Source organism: Dendronephthya gigantea, unplaced genomic scaffold (genome assembly GCF_004324835.1).
Source record: "Dendronephthya gigantea isolate DGI-Jeju-01 unplaced genomic scaffold, DenGig_1.0 000073F, whole genome shotgun sequence".
Classification (NCBI taxonomy): domain Eukaryota; kingdom Metazoa; phylum Cnidaria; class Anthozoa; order Malacalcyonacea; family Nephtheidae; genus Dendronephthya; species Dendronephthya gigantea.
This window is the reverse complement of record NW_021163083.1, coordinates 848,472-870,954: the sequence shown is the minus strand read 5'-3', so window position 1 is coordinate 870,954 and position 22,483 is coordinate 848,472. Positions and strand designations below refer to the sequence as shown.

The following is a 22,483-nucleotide window of genomic DNA, read 5'->3' as shown; positions in this document are numbered from 1 at the left end:
TGCTTGCCAAATAAATATTATATATTCAATTCAAATCATTTCTTAACTGGCTTAAACTTAAATTGTGTACAACTTATTAAGCTAATGGATCTAATATCAAAGCCTTAAACGTTCAAAAACTTACAAGGAAAAACTGTTCTATGTATTTGTGAACAAAAACCTATACAATGCTGAATATACACTGAATATACTGGTGAATATAAAATGCGGTTAAATATCTCCTTCGCTCTGTAACAAATCGTCTTGTGGATATTGCGTGCTGCAGCTGTGATTGACAGTAGTGTGCGACGTCATATATCATTGTGAAATCAAACAGAAATTTGAGCAGAACTCGACCGTTTTTGCCAAACACGTGCATATGTTTTTATACTACAGTATTTCATTGATATATAAATCGTGTGTCTGCTAAAAACACGCAAAACGAGCATTAAAAACAAGATGTTTATGATTTCTCCTGGCGCTGTGTAAACACCCTGTACTCAGCGTCATGTTTTTTCATAATTTCATCGAGTTTTTCTGTCCAGACGTCGTTGAAATCCTGGACTTCCTGCGACAACGTTTGCAATAAATCCATATTGGATTTCACCGTCTCGTATCCAGGTCCCGCCAACAGCGCAAGGTCATCTGGAGAAAAATGGATTGAAATAAAGCTCAATTGAAGCGCATGACGACATGTACAATTCTCCTTTGGCTGTCTCGGTCAGTAATTTACCTACTGTCAAGCCCATATTCCTGCAGAAAGGCTGGAGTATGTTTGATGCAAAAGTTACTGGGAGAGCTTACTAACAGCTATTGAGTATATCACATTCTATCACCTCTTAACCATCTCGCTACGGTTCTCATCCGAGGATTTTGGGGTATTTGGACTATCTTACGTCATCTGACGAATACTGACGAATACTTACCGAATTCTGAGCTGTTCTTTTTGAAGTGTCTTTGATAACCGTAATCCCAGATCAAACCACAAGCCGAAAAGAACAACAACATCCCGATACAAGAGAATAACGCGTTCTTAAACATTGGTGTACTTGCATCAAACAGTCCTGACGCTATTTCTTCAGATGCACTCTCTTTGGGTTCCTAAATCAAAGATAAGCACATGGAGCACAAACGCTTAGACGCTGGATTCAACTGGCTTTCATAAACCTTGACCAATGAAGGTTAAAAGAATACGAATGTCTGTAATATTTCTTCATTTACCTTGACTGGTGAGGTTTTTTCTTCAACAATATGCGATATTTCACCTTTCTTGTCGGAGTAATAGTTATTGAAACATTTCTGGAGTTCTGGAGTTGCCATATTTTCACGAAATACGATACCGTAGGAGGAATCATACGAAATGATCTTATTCACACGAACGTTTGATGAAATCAAGCCTTTGTTTGCCCCAGCAACGAAACTATCCAACAATATACCATCCAATGAACGATCCTCCAAGGCAGCGAACATTGGACCAAGCTCGCTAAATTCTGCAACATTACGAATTTGGTTACAATGCTGCTGGAAATGTTGCTATAGAAATTTAGTAAACAAGCTACTATGTTGGTAAAGAGATTTGATAAACACGCTACTAAACCTAGTGCTTGTTGTTAAAGGCAATCTAATACCTCACAGCCGTTCAAATAATTTTGATTGCGAGTTAAACTTCCTATCATTTAGCCACTATATTAGTGTAAGCATTTTACAGTCTCCACAAGGATGACAACCTACCTTTAACGTCAGAATTTTTCTTTACTCCCATGCGATATTCCGTAGAATTTGCTAGTGCTCCAACCTAAGAGCAGAAATCCACCATTTTTTATTTGGAAATTTACTTCTGTAATCGACAACTGTCGTTGAAGATGACCACTGTATGGCTTTATAAATCAACTATAGTATATCTGACCTTAGCTCCGTACAATCGAAGATCAGTACTGAGAGTGATGGCCGTCAGTGACGTGGTTATAACACCAGTGGTGATAGAGATGATGACAAGACCAACCAGGACCCATACAATGGCAAACACACGGGCAGCATAGCCTCGGGGAGAACGATCACCATACCTAAGTCGACACCCACAGAATTACTTTAGGATTCCTAAACTTTGTGTATAGAGAGGATATAAGTTTAGAATAGCTTACCCAACTGTCGTCATGGTAACAAACGCCCACCAGAAGCCCTCCAGGACACCACGATGAAATGGGCGAGGAAACTCGTCAGGGTTAGTCCAGGTATCCTAAGGAAGATATTCTATTCATCAAGATCCCTTCAGCAACAAGTTAAAATGTTTCGTGCAATATTGGTTGTAAGAAAGAACTTTAAACGTAGTTCCCGCAAAGTATCTTACCAAAGCCCACATTGCAATTCCAGCTAACCAAGCCATCACCACAGTCAACAACAGAACAGGATAAGCAGAGATAACTGATGCAAGAATAGCTTTGGCACTTTCGCTCGGGTCTTCTTTCATTACAAGAACTGCAACGCCAGGAGAACTGAACAGCGGTCTAAAGTACTCACCCTTAAGACAAATTAGTTTAAATGAGTATATCACATGAGCTCTTGTTCATTTTGGGTCGTCAAGGTACATGTGTCCTCCACAATACAAAAACACTCCATATAACACTCACATCCACCATCATCCACTTTCTTTCTAACCCACTTCACACCCATACACTCCTCTTTCAACCTACCTACCACAGGACCAACACACTTGCCATTTGCTCCCCCACCTACCCTCCCGCATTCAGCTTTCCACCCACCTACTCCCCCACCTCTGTGCTGTACTATACTACACCCACCTTGTATTCATCGTCAATCTCTTTCCCTGATATTGGAAAAGAAACATGAACAACTTCTCTGGAAGCGATGGCATTCTTGAAGTCAATCGAGGTCTCTTTAGGAATGCCGTATTCGACATTCGAAGTGCCGTGACCCATGGTACAATTACCGCAACATTTTTCAATTATTTTTTTGATCAATTCTGGGAAAATCCCGGTAGGTTCGTTGCCGTTTCCCTCGTTGATCACAAAGGGTGGCATATGGAGCCAGTTAGTGCTTATGTTCTTTGGACAGTGGCATTTTGCTGTGAAAATAATAAACAGTTGTAAGTGAATCATTGGCAACTATTAGAAGAGTCTGAACAACAATGTCTTACGTATCACTTTCAAGATTGCATTAGCACGATCCTCTCCCCAGGTATTGTTAGCTACACACATGTATTCTCCGCTGTCCTCGGGATATCGCAGGCGCGGAATGAGCAGCGTTCCATTGTTGTCATCGATGGCGTCAGGAGGTAACGGTTTCTGATCTACTCGGCCCCAGTAACGACGCGGGCGGGGATGACCATGTACACGACAATGAAAGGTAAATGATTCAGTGGCTTTTTTTACGATATCTTTCTTTCCGTCTTTATCTCCAAAACTGGTTATCTGTGGTGCCTCTGAATGTAGAAATTGTTTTGATTTTTACATGATAATTTATCGGCTGTCTCATTTGTTATGTTGTTTTGCAATGTGATGAGTGTATTTCAACCTACCCGAATCCTTGTGTATCTTATATTTTGCCTTGAATCCTTTATCTGTGTCGCTATCATCCGAGTGAAAGGTGATGTGGAGCTCGTTGCAGGTCGAATTGATCATTGGGGGCATATGTGTACCACAATATCCATCAGTCCTCCCTCCCAGGTTATCAGAAAGCGATTTTCCCGTGCATCTCTGTCGGATTGTCACATAATCGTAGAACCCACACGTTTTGCTTTCTTCAAGCGCGAATGACTCAAAGACGAGGGTTACTGTGGAGCCTGTGGGTCCAAACACTACCCACTGACACGTCTCTTCTGTCGGGTAGTTTTGTCCCTTGTCGAACCCAGGACTCATTATATCACCCTCATTATCCAGCAAACGTTTCACCCCAGTACAAACTAAATGCGAGATAACAAGAATTTCGTTTTAAACCATCATCATTATTTACCATTTTACATAAAGTATTAAAAATTTAAGCACTCTGATTGGCTTTGCCTCAAAATTGAAAACAAATTTGCTGTTTAATTTATAAACGAAACTCCTCCTTGATATCGTTGGCGGTTTTCATAATGAAAAACCTCGAATATGCATATTATTATATGTTGAAACAGGTGCATAGCAAGGCATATTCTTAAACACAATGTGGTTCTTAAGAAATAATATATTTATTTAACTACACATCGAGTAAACTTAAATCCCCAAACTTTGTACAATTTTTACGTCTAGAGTTTGTACATCTTGTCGGAAGACTATAGTTAAAAGAATGATAAAGGAAGTATTTTCATTATAAAAATTACGCAATTTTTCAAGTTTTTACTGGCAGACACGATCGTTTGTCACATAACGTGAAATTAATCGTGTCGCAAGCAGAGAACTCAGATACTGTAGTCGCATTTCACAGCACTTTAAAAACCGCGTTTAAGCTAAATTAATTTTTTGTTAGAAGGTCTGATGATGAAAACGTGATAAGGGTTTTATGAAAGGATTCGTATATATAGATGCGTTGTATGTTTTGAAAAACTGCCAGTGTTTAACCGCTGTTGCGAAGCAACATAACCCACCTGCTGAATCTGTCAGCTTTCCGTTCAAAAACTAAAAAAAAAATACAATTTAAGTTGTTTTAAATCTACACACAAAATAAGAATAAGTTACGTTATCACTTCTGATAAAATATGAAGAGATTGCCAGAAACAAATCTAGATATTTCTCTCCCATTTAAAGAAAATCCAAACTGTTGTGGCTTCGCTCGCGTCTTCAGGATTTCAAGTTCTGTGTTATTTTACAAAGCTATCAGATATATTTATTCACTTTAAATGCGCTATGTGTCGTTTGACGTTCTCCCTGTAATATCTCTCGCACCTTATCTCATTTCTGCAAAGAACTAAATCTATAAACATTACAAATAATAGCGAACGCTTACCAACGTTAAGACGAGCGATAATATCATATGAGTTATGGCGGACATTTTTAAAAATATTCCAGGTTTTGTGTTTTAACTCTTTGCTTGACTTAGAGTTGCAGAAATTCAAACATCTATTTCAAATTTCCAACAACTTTTCTTGCGTTAGTAGACATTTGCAGTAGACGTGCTACCTTCTGCCCACTATTAACGCAATTAATAATTAACGTCTTCAAAGCATTACCCGCGCGCCGCAAGATCTGTTTATCTGCTCTATAACCAATCAGAATCGTGCTGACGAGTGTTGTTACCTATGGCAACGAAGTCCTCCTAACTTACAACATACGACATACGACAACAAGTCCCTTCAAAATAGGGAAAATGTTGGCAGAATCATCAAACTGAAATATGGCACCGAATAAGAAATGCTAACGATAATTAATTCCCAGCTGTTAATCTATTTGCTGTTTTCCAGTCAGCCGTTTCAAAATGTTTCTATGCGTCTTTTCATTCTTCGCTGACAACGAACTGAACTGGGTTCATGTAAACTTTTATTTTTACAGTTAATTTTACTTGACCTTATGCAAATTTCATCATCGGTTTTCAAACGTTTGCAAGTTCGTGATGAAGTTAAATCGTTTATCATCAATTTACAATTCGTCTCCTAATCAGCTTGTGATTAGTTCAGAAAACAAAAAGAAACCAATCAAATGCTTATCTTTAAAACAAATTGTAAAGGTAGAAGAAGGTCACTGGCATCTTTTATTCACAGTTTCATCTTTTATTAAAAAAATACAATTTAAATAGCCTAACAGCAGGAAATTATTAAACTCCATGGCTCCTCTTACACTAACATTTTTAAGGCTCTTCACTAATTTACGTCTCTTAAAAGTAGAAGAGTTGAGTTGCAAGAAGAATGCACCGTGTACCAGGGGCTTAACTCTGCATCCTCACACCAGTGAAAATATCCCTTCCAACTGCTCAATATCCTCCCAAATATTCTTATTATTTTTCGTAACCGATCCTAGTGAGTCTGTACTTGACAAATTTCCATCACTCCAATTCTCATCGGTATCTTCGGTCTCTTCTCGTTTTCTCTTCGCTTCCTCTCGTTCCTTCTTTGCTGCCTCGCGTTTCTTCTTCGCTTGTTCTCTCTTCAAAGCTCTTTCTATGCGTTTCTCAGCCTTCTGACGTTCCTTTATGTACGCTTTTATTTCTTTCAGGTGTCTTCTTTTAGCACGTTGAATTCGTCGTTTCATTTGCCTTGTGAAAGTATTATCTGGAGTCACTCTTGCCATCACAGCTTCCTGCCAAGACTCGAATGCACGATCTCTCGCGCGGGCTACCATTGCTCTTGTGTCTAGATTTGAAGAGCACGAAAAGATCAAAAAACAAACAGACTGGTTACTTAGGAGCGCTTCAATTTTCATTAAAATCTGAGAAATATTCAGTTGTGGTTTCTATACATCTTATCCATGAAGAACTGCTGATAACCTTGTACCTATTTACTCACCTATCGGCATTTTAAAATGAGGCAAATATTTTGAAATTAATTCTTTCATAATTCCCAAGAGGACAAAGGTTCCGAGCAAGGCAGAAGCAGCGATAATCATTTGTTGATATGTGTGTGAAGTTGCATCGAAAAGGCTTTGTGTCTTCTCCACTCTCACGTTTCTCGTTAAAACATCCTAAATGTTGAATAATTTGTTATCAGAGGTTATGATAACAGACTAGTTAGATCCACTGGGTTCTTCCTATCGCCAGAGAATAATTCATGATCACAGCAAAGCGAGATTTCAGGGAAAACATGTTATCTGTGAACAATACCTTCAATGGCTTAACGTGTTTTACAACAGCATGATGGATTTCCTCTGTTTCTTGTTGGATATAGTGCTCAAGACAAGGTTGTAGTTTCCGTCCTTTCCCCCGCCAAGCACGACTCCATAGTTGAGAGAATAATCAAATATATTATTCACAGTCAGTTTTGCATCGTTGAACAAATCCGTGGCACTCGCGACCGTGTAGGTATCGATCAACGCACCAAAAACTTTGTGGTTCACCAAATCATCGTAGATTTCTTTTAAATTTGAGTAGTGAACATCTGAAATGCAATATAAGGGCCACTGTTGGTATAAACGTCTTGATACTTATGTTTTCATGCCATTTCTTGTTTCTTACCTGGATCATATATGGCGTTTTTCTTTACTCCAAGTCTGTATTCTGACGAGTTCTGTATCACTGCGACCTAAAATTATAAACAATTTTCATTTGTCAAAGAGTCTGACGTGCGTAATACTTGTACTTTATCTACAGATAAGCCTGGATTAGCCCCTGATTTGAATTGTTTTACTCCTGACTCATGCATTTCACCTTTTTTCCATAAACTCTGATTTCTTCTCCAATGATTCCAGCAGATATTTTGCTTGTTATTTGGGCTACGAGCATTACCACCATGATCTGACCCCACATCGTCCATATGATAGCTATGGAGCGACCAAGCACGGTCTTTGGAGTTTTGTCCCCATATCTGATTTAATTAAAAAATATATAAATATATCAATGAGATTGTCAACATAAAGTCAAAATGGTTGAAAGTATTATGGTTAAAATCATATTGTCATCTGAAACAAGCTCATTCCTTTTTGATACAGAAATCCACAGGTCTTGTTTAAACGGCTGTTTCATTCGCGTATGAAGTTAACCAGTTGACCACTCTTACCCGACAGTTGTGACTGTAATAAAACTCCACCAAAATCCATCCCAAGGGCCATAAAAAAACGATTCGTTGAACAACTTGGGGTTGTCCTTACGTTCCTGCGATGAAAACACGTCGAATTTTACAAATACGAAAACAAGACAATGGTTTGCTGTTAAAAGATTATAGTAATTTCTCCAGATAACACAAAGGCTCTCTCCAGCTGGGGAGACGGATTTGCATCACTATGACTAGATTAAGAATTCAAGTATAATGCAAATTACTGCATGTAAATATGAACTTACAACTAGCCACATGATCAGGCCGACGAAATACGATAATAGTATCAACACGACGATAAAAGTCCAGGACGTGAGAATAGTTTCCATGACCTTATCAGATTCATTGAACTCGTTACGCGAGCTGATAAGAAACACAGCTCCTGGTGAATGAACAAGAGGAACATATGGAAATCCATTGCCATACGTCGTCTTGTATTGCGTTCCAAAGATTGGAAAATGAAAATCAATTTCCTCTCGAAGATTATCTTTAACTTCAATGATTCCTCGCTGGAGTGATTTAGTTTTGTTTGTTCCTACGAAGTTTATGCTTGCAGCATGTCCGTGCACACAGTCAAGACAACAAAACTCTATAGCGTTCTTTAGGATATCTGGAAAAATCCCAATTGCCTTGTCTTCATCAACTGTGGTATACGGTATCAACTGCCACCAGTTGCTTGTAAATACTCGCTGGCAACTGCAGGTTTCTGAAAAAAAAGCAGATGTATTCGAGATCAGACTAGCTTAGTATTTGTAGACTAATATGCTTTTTATCACCATTGCGAACCTTGGTCAAGTTTGAGATATCGGAACCAAAAGGCAATTTCTATTGTTGGCTACTGTCATGGAACGCCCCCCCATGTTGGCTACTGTCATGGATAACCCCCCACTGCCCTTCATACCTCCATAACCCGGCTCGCTTTCCACCCCATCTCCCACTGAGGTGAAGGCCAACACCTGAACAACATAAGTTGTAAACGGCTGCAATCCTCGGATCAAATACTCCAGTTTATCAGGGCCTAAGAAGATAGCAACAAATGATACCATTAGATTAGTTGACAATCAAGAGCAAGGGCCTCACCTGGGCAGCTAGCCTTTGTGCAAATAGCAACAATCCTCACCTATTTCATCCCACGTGAAGGTCGCGTTAATGGGTTTCAAAGTATCTCTCACAGGCTTGTATTTAATACGATATCCGCGAAGTATACCGTGGACGAAATATGGTGGCGTGATTGGTTGCCAGGTAACCGGGATTTCTGTTGAGCTCCAGCGAGATTGAACCTTGATGTGAAGTGGTGGTCGTGAGGGTACTAAAAGGGATTTAAAGGGACCATGTAAAGGGATTTAACATGATATCAGAATGACTACCTTTAGTTAGAACGAACTATTCACATAAGTAATCTTACTAATTACTTACAATCTTCAAATGTTGTACAGTTAATATCATTGCTTGCTTTACCATTCCCTTTGATTGTATAACCAATAACTCTAATGCTGTACTTGGTGTATTTCAACAGATTTTTCAAAATGATCTCGTACGTGGTTGGAAACGTTTTATTCACCATGAAATCGCCGTCGTCATCTATCGTCCGAAATAATACTTTGTACCCTCGTAACATACCGTGAACCATTCCGTGGGGTATCTGACCCCATTTCACCTTTATGCTGGTGGAACTTAATGCTCTGGCGGTTAAGAAATTTACCGAACGGCTTGGAGCTGAAATGAATGAAAATATAAGGGTATAACTTGTCGTAAAATGTGGCGCAGTGACTGCCTAAAATATACTCATTAACTTCTAGACCTTTCGTGTTAAAATTCTTTGTCAAGTGAACGGGTATAACGAAGAGTTTTTCAAAATAGTTTTGAATCAAATCCATACTTACTGTCTTCGCCTGTTGGTACGAAAAACAATTTACTCTTCTTGCCAACTCCCTTGCTTGTGAACCCAGCGACCTGGATGTTATATTTGGTAAACTTTCTTAATCCGACTATTTCTACTGCTCTGGTTGTCGGCGTGGTCCGGCGGAGGACCCATGGTCTGTTTCGATAGGCTCGTCTCTTGTAGAACACAACATAGCCAAGGAGGATTCCGTGTGTTTGTGCTTGTGGAAGTGGGTCCCACTCGATGAGCAGCGAGGTTGAGCTGGTATTGACTGCCAGAACGTCAGGAGGGGCTACACTTGGGACTGAAATATGAAAGATTTTGACTGAGGCATCGTGAAGAAGGCGAGGCGAGTTAGTTTAGGATGAGATGGACAAGTAACGAGAAGAGATGAAGATATTATGGAATGAGGGATCAGAAGAAGATGTGAGGTAGTACACATTGTAGAAGATGAGAGAAGCAAGGTTGAGATGAAATGGACACGTAATAAGAAGAGATAAAGGAGAGCTGGTCAGAAATATTATGGAATGAAGAGATCAGAAGAACATGTAGGGTGTAGATATTGCAGAGAAGTTAAGAGAAGCAAGGTTGAGATGATTTAGAACTGGTCATCTTAACAGCAAAACCACAAGACAAACTAGTGTGGATGGTAGTTGAATGTATCTTACTGTCTTGGTCTGTCATGACCGGAATTTGTTTGCAAGGTTTCCCAATTCCTTTCACTGTCAATCCTGCAACTTGTATGTAATATTTCTGATATTTTTTCAGTCCAGATAACTCCAGACTATGTATATCAGGCTGTACAGTAAGGTTGTTCCACACGTGAACATGCTCAGCTCTGTAAAATATCCCGTATCCTCGTAAAATACCGTTGATATGTTCAGGCGGAATGACTTTCCATGACAATCGTAGGCTTGTTGAGCTGGTGTTTACTACTTTGATGCCAGTAGGATGTTCACTTGGAACTAAGCAAATTGAACGGATACGAAAAGGATTTTCTTCAAGAAAAGATTATCAGCAATAGTTTTTCTTTCTTGATTTTAAAGTACTCACCATCTTCGTCTGTTGTGATATACACACGACTCTCTGGTCCTCGGCCAATCCTGTTAAATCCTGCGACGGTTACTTCGTACACAGAAAACTTCTTGAGACCATCCAAGACAATGTCTTGTGTAGTTACATTTAATCTTGTCAAAGTCCATTCATCTAAAGAATCCAAGAAGGGCGGGAGTTCAATACACAGGCGCACGGTTCAACATGAAGGTCACTGCACGACTTTACTACCTGTTTCCTTCAAACGATATTTGATTTCGTATCCTAGCAGTATTCCAAGATGATTTTCTTTGGGAATAGCGGACCAATGCACATAAACACTTGTGGAAGTGAGATTGTAGGAAGATTGAATCTCTGGCTCTGCATTTGGGGCTAACACGAAAAAAAGAAAGCACTCAGTGAACTGATCTGAACTTACAATTACTAGAACAACTTTTTGGAGAGTTTAGATCATCTAGATTTTGTTTTTTCATATAGTAACAATGACAGTATCCTCCTGACTGTCTAACACGAACAACTTAGAACTTATAGTAAGACACGAGATATCCTTTTTAACATCTCACCTTCCATCTCCGTCCAAACAACAATTGGTAAACTCGCCACTCCTTCTCCGCGTCGATTGTGTGCCACTACTCTGATGCTGTATGGATAAAATATCTCTAAGTTTTTCAAAATTACGTGATAGACGTTTGGATCTAACACTGTTTCTGTGTATTCTTTGGACTTGTTTCTACTGTAGAGCACGACAAAACTCGTGAGGTTTCCATTGCTCTGAGATTTCGGAATGTCATTCCATTTTACCAGAATACTTCGTGAGCTGATGTTGTAGGCTGTTATGTTGTTAGGAGGAACTGTCGGGACTGAATGAAGAAATATTCTATGATGAAAACCTATATATCTGAGGATCAGATTCCCAGTGTTTAATAATCTCAAGTTGTCTTACCATCAATGCTTTTCATATTTATACCAATGACTTCAAATTGGCCTAACTTATTTTGCAGAAATATTTCGTCTTGTATGTCCATCACACCGGAGTAAAGAATATTAAAGAAATGTATTTGCACAAGTGCCAAGACGCTTCCTTTCCTGCGAACGATTATCAGAGAAAAAAATAACAAGGTATGAATGTGTTTTTTTAAAAATTTTTTTACCAATTATATTTTCACGACCTACCATAGTTTCAAAACTTTTATTCTGCTTATTGGCGTATTGTCACCATAGAAATCTCTCACCTAAAGATCCAATGACATGTTTCATTAAAAGAAATGTTATGATTTCTCAGGGCAGAAACTGCTTAAAGAATATCGTCAGGGGTCTCTTACGTTTCTCAATATTTTTCTCTCAGAATGTTTGTATTCCAGACTGTTAAAATTCGACAAGGAATCTCTCCATTTCTCTGACATTATTTTGATCGTTACCTCGAAAAGAATATCTAAAAGAAATGATGTGATTGTTATGATGTCGTCATGATATATATCATTCCTGAACAATTTAGAAATCGGAGTATTGATGTGGTCGTAGTGTAGGAACCTAGTTTTGATTTTCAGACACAAAAAGTCAATCTCATTCGAACTAAGCCTACCTGGACATCTTTGTGGATTGCATTCCTCGGCGTGGACACCCAACTCCCCAGACACAGCTGTGCATTCTCTTCCACCATACTGGGGAGGTGGGTTATCACAGGCCCGGGTCCTAACCCGCTCACCACACTCACAAGTTTTCGAACAGCCCGAAAACTCGGTCCATGTGCCCCACCCTCCGTCTATGGGACACGGAAAAATATTACAGGCCCGGATTTGCCTCCCTGCTCCTAGTCTGTTGCAAGAACGCCCGCCGAATCTAGGGGCCGGACTGTCACATTCACGAGTTCTTATTTGATAACCATCCTCGCCACAAGTTGTGCTGCAGGTTGAAAATCTCGTCCAAGGTCCGTACATTCCATCTATTGGACACTCTCGTAAGAAACAAGATCGTGTCTCATTCGACGGACCAAAATGATCGCAATTCTTTCCATTATGCATTGGTGTTGGGTTGCTGCAACTACGATACCGTATTTGAGTACCGTCACCACAAGTCTTCGAGCAAGCTGTGAACTCAGACCAGGCCGTGTAGTTTCCGTGAACTGGGCACGGGTGTGTGTTACAGAAGACCTCCTGGAAACTAGGCCCTAGTCTCTTGCAATCTCGTCCACCGTGAGCGGGCGAAGGATTGGAACAATTCCTAATTCGATATTTTGTGCCGTTTCCACAAGACTTGGTGCAAGTGCTATAATTTCCCCATATTGTGTACCCACCGTCTACAGGACACGGCCTGGTTCCACATATACCCCAATACCACCCTGATTCACCCGAGATTTCCTCGCAGGTCTTTCCGCCATGTTTCGGCGTCGGGCTATCGCATTCTCTAATCCGAAAGCGTCTCCCTCCTGCGCAGGTGCGAGTACATCCTGAATACCCACTCCATTCGCCCCAGGCGCCGTCTATGGGACAAGGAAAATCGTTACACGTGCGAGCCTCGTGATCAGGCCCGAGTCTTGAACAATCAAAGCCACCGTACATTGGTTTAGGGTTCGTGCACGATCGATTTCTAAATTGACCGCCTTTAGCGCAACTTTTGGTACAAGGTGTGAAGTCGGTCCATTCTGTATACCCTCCGTGTATTGGGCAATGGTGCGTGTTGCATGGTATGGTCTCACTGCTTGATCCTAAATGAGAACAGTTTCTTCCCCCGTATTGTGGAGTGGGGTTAGTACAGGAGCGCACTCGTGTCTGTTGCCCACCGCCGCAGGATAAAGTACAGACGGAAAAGTTCGACCAACTGGTATATCCACCGTGAATTGGACATGGAAATGAATTACAACTTCTGACCTCTGTAGCGGGTCCAAGACCCGAGCAATTCTTCCCCCCGTATTGTGGGGGAGGATTATCACAGGTTCTACCTCTAACCATACTTCCATTTCCACAACTTTTTGTGCAAAAACTGAACTCGCTCCACTGAGAGAAACCCCCGTGAACAGGACAAAAGTGTGTGTTACATCTTATTGTTTCGCTGCTTGCGCCAAAATCATTGCAGTCGTTTCCTCCGTGTTGCGGGGCTGGATCAGTGCAAGTGCGCACCCTGGTCTTCCTACCCCCAGCACATGATTTACTACACTCTGAGAAGTTCGACCAGGCGGAGTAACCCCCATGAACTGGACACGGAAATTCATTACAGCCCATCTTTTCGAAAGACGGTCCGATTTCCGAGCAATTTCGTCCACCATGTTCTGGCCTAGGATTGTCACAACTTCGATTTCTGTATTTCGTGCCATTTTCACAACTCTTAGTGCATTCACTAAAATTCCCCCAGGCCGAGTAATTTCCGTGGATTGGACACGGATTCAGGTTGCACACCCGAATTTCTCTAGCCGACCCGAAACCCGAACAATTTTTCCCTCCATATTTCGGCTCGGGCTGGGTGCATGTTCGTATGCGGGTTGAGTACCCCCCTCCGCATGTCTGGCTACAGGCGCTGAATTCACTCCATTGAGAGTAACCACCGTTTATTGGACACTTTCTATCCATGCAAGATGTCGTCTCTGAGGTTGGTTCATGCTCGCTGCAGTTCTTTCCTCCATGAGCTGGTCTTGGGTCTGTGCAACTCCTGTGTCTTGAATGAAGTCCTAGGCCGCACGTTTTTGAACACGCCGTGAATTCTGACCAAGGACTGTATCTACCATGGACTAAAAATAAAAAAAGGGGCATGTGAGAATCCCTGAAGAAAATGCCGTGAAACGATTTTAAACCTACTTTAAACCTTTCCCTTATCTTACCTCGTCTTGCATTAAACACATAACAAATCTCTTCCTCCGTGAGTACGCTATCCCATATCGCTAACTCATCGATCTCAACCTCGCCACCTTTATCTAACTCATTATCAGCGCCCACGATCAATCGCTGCGATGGGCCAAACGCATGCGCGGTACGATCAAGAGAGATGCCTCCCGAAATATAATCGGCCTCTGAACAATTGAAAGAAATTTTTGACTCTTTCTTTCTGGCATTCCACAGTAAAGCCACGTGTGTCCACGTCTTGAAATTCCATGTTGTATCTAAGAACCTTTCGACGGTCCTTGGAAAATACTCTTTCCATTGATAACCAGTTGTAGAGAAACGAAATTTCCGTTCGTGCAATTTGACGTTTACTCCCCTAGCTGCGTCCTCTTGAGCAGCATTTAAAAGAACTATGTTTGTTTCTGATTCATTCATTCGCATCCAAAAGGACAGGGTGAACCCGTGCTCGCATTGAAAAGGTTCAGAAATACACGAGTAATTGACGGCTCCAAGATCTACCCGTGGTGCTGAACTAGTATTTCGATTTGATAGTTTAATCGCTCCGTCAAGCATACCCCAGACTTTTCTGACTGTGAAGTTCCTATCGAGTTGTGGTCCATCAAATGACCAGAAGTATTTAGTGTTCGTGTAGTAAGGATCTAGAAAATTTAAAATTGAGACAAAGCATTAAGATGGATAGTGATTATTTGTGCCTTAGAGGACTTTTTAAATTAGATTTTTATGGCTGTACCTAGAGGTGTGTGGTATGTCAAAGTATTGGTAATACTAGATTGAATAAACATTTACTGCTTTATGCTCGTTTAGGTTCGCCTACCTGACTTCGTAACATCTGGGATTGACTCTGCAGAGGCCTGAAATACAAAGGTAAGTAGGTAACAAAGCAAAATAAACATTCAGTAATCTTAATCAGATTTAATCCAGAAATTAAAAATATTTCCTGATGGAGGAAGGTGCAATTACTGATATCTCAAATTAGGGGAAACACAGCCAGTCTACCATTGCAAATTGCATTGCATTGCATTCATCCTAACAGCCATGCATTCCTTGAACTCACTTCACTCTGAACAGGTATAGCGTCTTAAAACTTTACCGATAATACATGCTCTTAAAATCCTATTGAAAAGAATTGCCTTTTGTTGTATGACTTCATATATATACGCGCTCTTAATCACGTCGCCAAAACAATGGCCAATGTATAAACCTCTGAATTAGAAAAAAGATTGAAAAAAAGTTCAAAATAACTGAGACGGAACACCACAAATATATAACAATAAATTGCTGTACAAGATCTTTCATACCCAGAATATTCTCTGGAGGAAAAAAATCAACCAGAACCACATTCTTTTCGTCAATATTTCTTCATGGTGTTTTTTTTCTTTTGAGCCAGTTTTAAGCAATACAGAACATTATTTTCAAAATCAATTCATCCCCATCTGTAAACATTACGCTAACTGAATCAAACTCTGCACTTCGTTACATTGAAAAACATGTTTTCGTAAACATTTCTTTAAGGAACCAATCAGAATAAAGTGTAGTCAAAATAATTTTGAAGTTACCTGTTGAACCGTTTACGTCCCGTTTACGTCTAAACCCTTATTTTTTTTATATATAATTTTGTGGTCGAATTAGGTTTCATCGAAAGTTTACCGCAAGATTCGTAAGTGGCTAGGTTAATTTGAAAAGCATGACCTTTTTATAATAATATATAGCAAATTCAAATAAGCTAAAGTGGTGGAATGAATCAAAATTCAGCAGCTAAATTTCAATCCCTTCAAACTCCCCATTCAGTTTATCGTTTTGCGTTAACGTGAACGTAACGATCAGCGGTATTTCTTGCGTGGAAAGCGGTTACAAGCGGTGTCTTTGACCATAACTTTGCTTTGACGGTATATAACCACCACTTTCCAGCCAGACCCTATAATCCTCACCCAACTACTTATACTAAAGAATTAGAATCAAGGATTATATTCGTGGATTCTGAACATGAAATTGTTACCCAAAATCCAGGAATTCGCCCACGTATAAACGGAGCTCTAATTCAAGGCTTTGTGAGACGGCAGATGACATGCCGTGTGCAAAACTACAGACGGTTTTAGCCGTCAATAACGCTCTGCACAAATTGAGAAATACTGTTTCCTGTATGCATAGCCGTCGCTAGAAGCTTAATTGGGAGGGGCGGGGGGATTTATTTTCATAAATTCATCTTATGCCCGACTGATTGCTTTTGTACGCCATTATTCCTGTGGTAGATCAGGGGCGTTCAGGGGCGTAACTAGAGCGATAATTGGGGGTGATATTCATATATTCAACACTGCCAATGGTAAGGCAAGGTATATCAATAAATATATATGTATATTGCTCATATGTTGTCTGCACATATGTAATCAACGAACCAACTTTTAATTTTGATATTTAAGAATCTCCATAAGACAGAAACTACTATTTCCTGGCCTTATATATGGAAGGGTGCAAGTCCACAGTGTTCAAGATTCACAAACACTTAAAGAATGAACTCGGTCAGGAAGGTGAAAACCACGAGGTACGTGTGGCATATTTCTTTCTTAAAATTAAACTCGTATACTATCCCGCTCAATTTAAATAACTCTTCAGCTTTTATTGTTATGAATCCTGCAAAAAATCTATATATACAATTGAAATAAAGCACAAATCGCCTTCTCAACGGAATTATTTAATTTATATTTCATTCAGCATCCGGTGTTAGACCACATGGACGTTTAAACTCCTGCCCAGCTTCGTGAAACCACTTGTTAGCAACTAAAAAAAGACAAGCAACATCATCTTTATAGCTATATTCTGGAATGGGAAAGATATACCGTGAGTGCCATGAGATTTGATGGCCGTGAAATTTCTGTGATGAAATTGATGAACGTGTGTTTATTATTGGTCTTTGAAGAGGTTCAACATATTTTTAATGGCTTTTGTGGTTTTAAATTGATTTGACCGGACGCTTTGATTTGAAGCAAAGATAAAATGCTATTTTTGCCAAACGTAATAAATATATCCTCGAAACAATCTTGGAGTTCAAAGTTATAATCAGTCAACGTGGAGGATCTTAAGGAAGATTATGTACAATACACATGTATACTACGTATTTTTGCATAAGAGAAAAAAATTAGCGTTGATACACTCCTCGATGCTTTTATTCATCGATGAATTTACGAAAGATCATGCAAAGTGATTTGCAAGGAATATTCTGTGAGCTTTCTGTAGTTTCATACATATCTACATTGCATGCAAATATAAATATTATCTTGCTCACCCCATTTTGTCCCAGAGATAATTGGACATCCTGCGTGTCTTGTTCTGAAATCTCCATCACCAGATCTCATCAAGTTATGCCAAAACACAACATCCCCCTAAATTTCAGTTCAATCAAATTCGTGTTGCATGAAAGCGAAACATCTCGTTGTTTGAGGTAGTTTTCTAACTATATTATCCTACATTTCCCCTCGTTTTTTTTGTTCTTATTTGCTTTGACTAACAACAAAGATTCTTATCTCTCAATCTAACCACAACTCCAGTAGTTTTTCCCGGTTTTAAATGATACCGCTCCTGTGCACGCAACTTATATTGGATATCTAACCACTATTTTGTCGTATGTATATACAAATAGATATATTTTTTATTCCGTTCAAGTGTCATGTACCTCAGATGGCGTTAGACGAGCTCCGACATATGGAAACACTGTGGCTCCACCAGCTTCAACCTTATTCATCTGCCAGAACCAAAATTTACAGAAGAAATAAGTTCACCATTTCAAAAAGTGAATTGCAGTTTCCTTATGTGAGGTAAGATCGATTGTAAATATTGCTGGAGAGGCAAGTTGTACGAAAGCTGAATAACGTTACACGTTTTTTCAATATGCTCTTTTTTTCAATCGCTTCAAAATTGTCCGTTTTTTTGGAAATTACCTTTCCTTTTTTTAATAATTCTCTTTGAGATTGTTTACTCAAAATCTGTGGTTTTACTGCTTTCAGAGTCGCTTTATTACAACGGTTGCAAAACACAGTATCCTTTAGACAGAGCTACCCAGTTCTTCGTACAACTAGCCCCTGATCTTTCTGTATGCAAGGTTTAGTGATCCATATGGATATAAACACATGCAATCACACAATACTTACGTATAACAGTGCCGTTGCAATTCTGTTTCCATCTCCAAAACTCTTTATTAATTTCAGTTCGTGCGGCTGAAAAGATAAAATAGTAATGCTATTAAAAAGGTGTTAAATATGGGTGTGGTAATAAATGTTTTATAATCACGAGCTCACGGCTCAAACATCAAGAAAGCCTGGGAATATTTTTCATTCTATAGAGTAAAATAAATTCTTTGTGAAATGATCCTTCGAGTCGAAACACGTTGATATACCCTTTCGAGGATTTCTCATGAAATCACGTTGTCTAAGTGGAGATTGCTTATCCGCAAATACAAGAAGTTTTTTCAATCAGAGGTCTGACGACAAGTTTAGTAGACTGACCTCTACTTTAAAGACGTGTAACTGGACTTACTTTCGCAGCTCTGGCTTTCTCAAGTTTGAGCTGTGAATGCAAAGATATAAACTGAGATTAATCGAGATAATCCACTGAGAACGCGGGATACATTTGCAGTGAATTTGTAAATCTGGGGCAGAGATTATTTAGATTATGATTATTGAACGCCTAATTGTACCCAATCCATAGTTAAATAATTTATTTGAATGTGCAAAGATCCTCAGCACAAACCACTTTCCTGACAGATGACAGATGATATTCTCAGGTCTTACCCTTGAAAAGTCAAAGTGCGGGTCGTATTGGCCAGCCATTCCATAATTTTGAACCTAAAAATGGATTGATTTAAGCTAAGAAAGAAAATGTACAATGAGGAAAGTTCTAGGCAATATTTAGCAAAAAAGATCGACTCTCATCTCTTGTTACCCTCAAGCTTGAAGCTTAGACTACGTCCAGACACGACACAGGAGAGATTTATTTCTGTACTCGAGTTCGATGGTTTCTTCGAAAAAAAGTATGATTTCTTCCTACCTTTTATCATACTTTACTTTGCGCGAATGAATTCGCCTAGCGAAAACGGGCTTAAAAGCCTTGTTATCACGAACCTGCAAACCTTCTGCGGTTGAAACGTCCAATTGAGTTACCGCTGCTAATCTTGCATTAACTCTTGCCACAGCTAACCCATCTGTGTCGTACAACCAAGAACTACAAAAAACCCGATGCAATTCAGGATTTCATATATATCGCTGAACAACATCACTCCTCATCAGTGATCTGATCCAAAACTTTGCGATCACAACGCAAGTGATAATGTTTCTGGTGATAATGTGAATTAATTTTGAAAGACACACTCGTGTACTTACAATTCACTAATTCTGTAACTGGCAAATTCAATCACCCCAGTTGTTGGATTATGAACAGTTGCCCGAGACAGCTGGACACAGAAGAACGAAGCAAGCGTTAACGTTTTTGGTCATCCTTCAAAGCAACTCGAAGATCGATGGATAATATCACTTACTTGAGGACCGGAGATGACCTTAAGATCTTCAATTTCTTTTTTGCTTGCAAACTCTCGGAAGATATATATTGGCGGTTTCTCCCAAACTCGTTCCATTCTGGCTGGTTTGATCTTCAGCAAAGGGTCTTTAGTGAAGTAGGAACATTTCAATTTATTGTCGTCTTGTTTTTCCTGAATTTCGATGAAATGAAATTTTTAAAGCCCCACATATTGGAGAAAACATGTTTTCAAAAATCTAACCAGAAAATGGTTTCTATACCTCGTACGTGAGCATCTCATCACCACGACATAATCGTTTGTAATTCTCTTTCTCAGTTGGCCAGTCAAAGTTTCTGTAGTCGTATCGTTTTCTCTGATGTGGTTTTAACTTCTTCTTTTTCTCAGTGTCAGGCTTTTCTACTTTACTGCTATCGTCTCCCATTTGTCGTTCGCTCTCTCTCGTTAGATAGATCAGGTTGGCCCGCGCGCGTTCATGGTCTGGGTCTAAATTTGACAAAGGCAGTACAGTACATGTGGTCAGCGAACTCGCGGGTTAATCACACTGCAATCGCCGGCTCGTCAAGCGAGAGTTCATACATAAGTTCGTCTTTCCTCCTTTTTATTTTCTCCGCGAGTTTATAAAAGCTTGAATGCGAGAATTTTGCAAGACTCACTCACCTATCCTCAGCCACTCAACCGTGTAGTTCAATGCTTGTTGAACATTTCCTAGCTAAAAGGAAAAACCAGCGTGTGAGTGTTAAACCCTCAAGTCCTCAACACAGTCAAGAGACGAGTTGATAGCTAACTAATGGTTCAAATAACCTCAATGGTTCGTAGAAACACTATTTCAACCATTAAAAACAACTCGTAGATACCTTAAACTCAACCCAAGCCAAATGATCCAGTATGTCACTTATATTTATCCCATCTTTATCCGTTGAGCCGTTCATCCGTCTTAGTGCTTCCTCCATCCATATTTTAGTGTTGTAGTATTTCTCCTGGAGATAGGAATCTCGTCCTATGCTGTATGTGTCCTGAACGCCTAGTTGTAACTCGTCCGTAGGCTGGTCGCGAAGTCCAGCCGCAATGTACGACGGGGGGAGATGGTAGGTTTCCTGAATTCGGGCAATCGCTTTGAGTGCTCCGTCCAAGTCGACGTCAGAAGGGAGTAACTCGTTGTTGTCTTGTAAACGCCCAAGAATTAATTCTGAAGCAACAATTATCTTAGTTTAAAATCTCGGATGAAGAAGAAAATACTTATAAATTGTCCTCGCGTGACTTCATTTCTCATGAAATAGTGCATCATCATTGATCTTAACAGTTTCATGATTATTGATCAACATAATCAACATTTGTTGATTATAATTGATTGAGCATCGGTTATTGCTTGTAATTTAATGATCAGTATTTTCCTATCAGTATAGAATTATATTATCTTCATTAATCATTTCTGGGCCAATAAAATAGTTCCTTTGTGTATAAAAACATGCACTATCGCATGTACTTGCGGTCTCTTAACAACCAACGCGCAAATTAGCATTCATTCATTTCATTGTCTTCAAAATCACAGCAAATGAAATTATAGATACATAAAACTAAGATTCTATGACAAACTGTGAACAACAATAAAATGACGGTATAGCAGCCAAGGATAAATGCATACACAAACAATGCCAATTTAAGATGGTTTCACCCCCGACTGTTCATACCAAAACAAAAGTATTTATTTATAGACAACTCACACAAACTTGAGTTATTAACACTGAAGTATTTTAGTGTATTACTCTACCTTGTTGGCCTTCCATTGTCTTTTGTATTTGTCCCCATTGCATTACGAAGCGCTTCAACATAAGATACGCGCGTATTGGATTTGCGGCGTAGTCCGTGAGAAATGTCGTAGAGTCCTCGTTCAGCTTTCTTGCCGACGCGATATTCTTTGAAAACTCGCGCAATTTCGTCAATTTCGTCTCCTCAGAAGTGATATAGTCTTGCAATGCTTGGTGAAGCTCTAGTTCAACCGACGCAAGTTTTGCCATATGATTATAAGCTGTGAATATATCGCGACCCATTACAACGTTGGGTGATAAATATATCGTCCCAATGAACAAGACGCAACATATAAACTTTGTGAATGCCATTTCTAATGGTAGCGCTTGTTCTCTAACCCCAAGACAAACACAGTTGATGAAGTTTTATACACCAGTCTGAAGCGGACGGTAGTGATTTTCTCAAGTGAATGGTACTTTGTATTTATGTGTCTGTATATCGGCTTTCACGCATTGTCATTGCTGACGTAATGGTTTATTTCATTTCTATAAACCATGCATATTGTAATTTGACTCCGTATTTTTAGGAAACTTTTCTCATCTATATCATGGACGCACACGATTGGACTTACATAAAATTGAACTATTGAACTAAGGTTATATACAGTTTATTCGGTGTGTTCCCACAGTTTATGGATACAAAATATATATTTATTTCACACATAACTTTGTTGCCAGGACACTTTTCAATTCGCCTGAGAATTTGTAACTACAACATCCGGACTGCACTTA

At 39.5% G+C, this 22,483-nt stretch overlaps 6 protein-coding genes across 7 annotated transcripts in view; 1 reads left to right on the top strand and 5 right to left on the bottom strand.

Annotated features, from left to right (window-relative positions):
- Positions 1-79: 79 nt before the first annotated feature.
- Positions 80-5,129, bottom strand: LOC114531609. Its single transcript, XM_028553222.1, has 12 exons — positions 4,921-5,129; positions 4,562-4,592; positions 3,515-3,898; positions 3,134-3,418; positions 2,778-3,061; positions 2,327-2,497; positions 2,121-2,215; positions 1,886-2,042; positions 1,711-1,774; positions 1,201-1,469; positions 906-1,080; positions 80-624 (listed from the first exon to the last, which is right to left on the bottom strand). Exons 1-12 carry the CDS (start codon positions 4,963-4,965, stop codon positions 443-445), a joined length of 2,142 nt encoding a protein of 713 aa, XP_028409023.1. The 5' UTR covers positions 4,966-5,129; the 3' UTR covers positions 80-442.
- Positions 5,130-5,631: 502 nt separating this feature from the next.
- On the bottom strand, positions 5,632-12,010 carry LOC114531608 (protein sidekick-2-like). Its single transcript, XM_028553221.1, has 18 exons — positions 11,912-12,010; positions 11,763-11,821; positions 11,533-11,675; positions 11,153-11,449; positions 10,821-10,961; positions 10,590-10,742; positions 10,205-10,501; positions 9,538-9,840; positions 9,071-9,370; positions 8,775-8,963; positions 8,556-8,672; positions 7,900-8,360; positions 7,619-7,713; positions 7,270-7,426; positions 7,078-7,144; positions 6,727-7,000; positions 6,413-6,587; positions 5,632-6,259 (listed from the first exon to the last, which is right to left on the bottom strand). The coding sequence occupies exons 1-16, from the start codon at positions 11,990-11,992 to the stop codon at positions 6,747-6,749; spliced, it is 3,114 nt and encodes a 1,037-aa protein (XP_028409022.1). The 5' UTR covers positions 11,993-12,010; the 3' UTR covers positions 5,632-6,259; positions 6,413-6,587; positions 6,727-6,746.
- LOC114531577 (ATP-dependent RNA helicase DBP3-like) lies at positions 5,850-6,422 on the bottom strand. Its single transcript, XM_028553187.1, has 2 exons — positions 6,413-6,422; positions 5,850-6,259 (listed from the first exon to the last, which is right to left on the bottom strand). The coding sequence occupies exons 1-2, from the start codon at positions 6,420-6,422 to the stop codon at positions 5,850-5,852; spliced, it is 420 nt and encodes a 139-aa protein (XP_028408988.1).
- LOC114531606 overlaps positions 11,615-22,483 on the top strand; it is a 29,154-nt gene continuing 18,285 nt past the window's right edge. Inside the window, exons 1-4 of the mRNA XM_028553217.1 lie at positions 11,615-11,708; positions 15,227-15,286; positions 16,840-16,961; positions 18,080-18,231. The gene's annotated coding sequence lies outside the window, so the exon portion shown is untranslated. The remainder of the gene's footprint in view (positions 11,709-15,226; positions 15,287-16,839; positions 16,962-18,079; positions 18,232-22,483) is intronic.
- Positions 12,043-15,268, bottom strand: LOC114531576 (A disintegrin and metalloproteinase with thrombospondin motifs adt-1-like). The gene is made up of 4 exons (XM_028553186.1): positions 15,237-15,268; positions 14,401-15,060; positions 12,172-14,310; positions 12,043-12,071 (listed from the first exon to the last, which is right to left on the bottom strand). The coding sequence occupies exons 2-4, from the start codon at positions 14,972-14,974 to the stop codon at positions 12,043-12,045; spliced, it is 2,742 nt and encodes a 913-aa protein (XP_028408987.1). The 5' UTR covers positions 14,975-15,060; positions 15,237-15,268.
- LOC114531611 (prolyl 4-hydroxylase subunit alpha-2-like) lies at positions 17,007-22,231 on the bottom strand. Of its 2 annotated transcripts, XM_028553223.1 has the most exons (13): positions 21,715-22,231; positions 20,801-21,132; positions 20,604-20,655; positions 20,206-20,429; positions 19,947-20,117; positions 19,792-19,862; positions 19,534-19,633; positions 19,204-19,257; positions 18,950-18,979; positions 18,565-18,630; positions 18,090-18,158; positions 17,703-17,799; positions 17,007-17,197 (listed from the first exon to the last, which is right to left on the bottom strand). In XM_028553223.1, the coding sequence occupies exons 1-13, from the start codon at positions 22,061-22,063 to the stop codon at positions 17,124-17,126; spliced, it is 1,689 nt and encodes a 562-aa protein (XP_028409024.1). In that variant the 5' UTR covers positions 22,064-22,231; the 3' UTR covers positions 17,007-17,123. The 2 variants fall into 2 exon arrangements, with proteins under 2 accessions (XP_028409024.1, XP_028409025.1); XM_028553224.1 differs by lacking the exon at positions 18,950-18,979 and having other exon boundaries at positions 21,715-22,229.

What these genes read in the sequence shown, in the direction of transcription:
- LOC114531609 (XM_028553222.1), bottom strand. Translation starts at nt 4,965, where the DNA reads ATGTCCGCCATAACTCATATGATATTATCGCTCGTCTTAACGTTG. An exon ending in TAAGATACACAAGGATTCGG is followed by an intron (nt 3,419 to 3,514) that starts GTAGGTTGAAAT and finishes TTCTACATTCAG; the next exon opens with AGGCACCACAGATAACCAGT. An exon ending in TTCGATTGTACGGAGCTAAG is followed by an intron (nt 1,775 to 1,885) that starts GTCAGATATACT and finishes TTCTGCTCTTAG; the next exon opens with GTTGGAGCACTAGCAAATTC.
- LOC114531608 (XM_028553221.1), bottom strand. Translation starts at nt 11,992, where the DNA reads ATGTCAGAGAAATGGAGAGATTCCTTGTCGAATTTTAACAGTCTGGAA. An exon ending in TGTTTGGACGGAGATGGAAG is followed by an intron (nt 10,962 to 11,152) that starts GTGAGATGTTAA and finishes TTTTCGTGTTAG; the next exon opens with CCCCAAATGCAGAGCCAGAG. An exon ending in TATCACAACAGACGAAGATG is followed by an intron (nt 10,502 to 10,589) that starts GTGAGTACTTTA and finishes CAATTTGCTTAG; the next exon opens with TTCCAAGTGAACATCCTACT.
- LOC114531576 (XM_028553186.1), bottom strand. Translation starts at nt 14,974, where the DNA reads ATGCTTGACGGAGCGATTAAACTATCAAATCGAAATACTAGTTCAGCA. An exon ending in TGTGTTTAATGCAAGACGAG is followed by an intron (nt 14,311 to 14,400) that starts GTAAGATAAGGG and finishes TTTTATTTTTAG; the next exon opens with TCCATGGTAGATACAGTCCT. An exon ending in CAATCCACAAAGATGTCCAG is followed by an intron (nt 12,072 to 12,171) that starts GTAGGCTTAGTT and finishes TAAATTGTTCAG; the next exon opens with GAATGATATATATCATGACG.
- LOC114531611 (XM_028553223.1), bottom strand. Translation starts at nt 22,063, where the DNA reads ATGGCATTCACAAAGTTTATATGTTGCGTCTTGTTCATTGGGACGATA. An exon ending in TGGCTTGGGTTGAGTTTAAG is followed by an intron (nt 20,656 to 20,800) that starts GTATCTACGAGT and finishes TTTTCCTTTTAG; the next exon opens with CTAGGAAATGTTCAACAAGC. An exon ending in CTCGTCTAACGCCATCTGAG is followed by an intron (nt 17,800 to 18,089) that starts GTACATGACACT and finishes ACTGAAATTTAG; the next exon opens with GGGGATGTTGTGTTTTGGCA.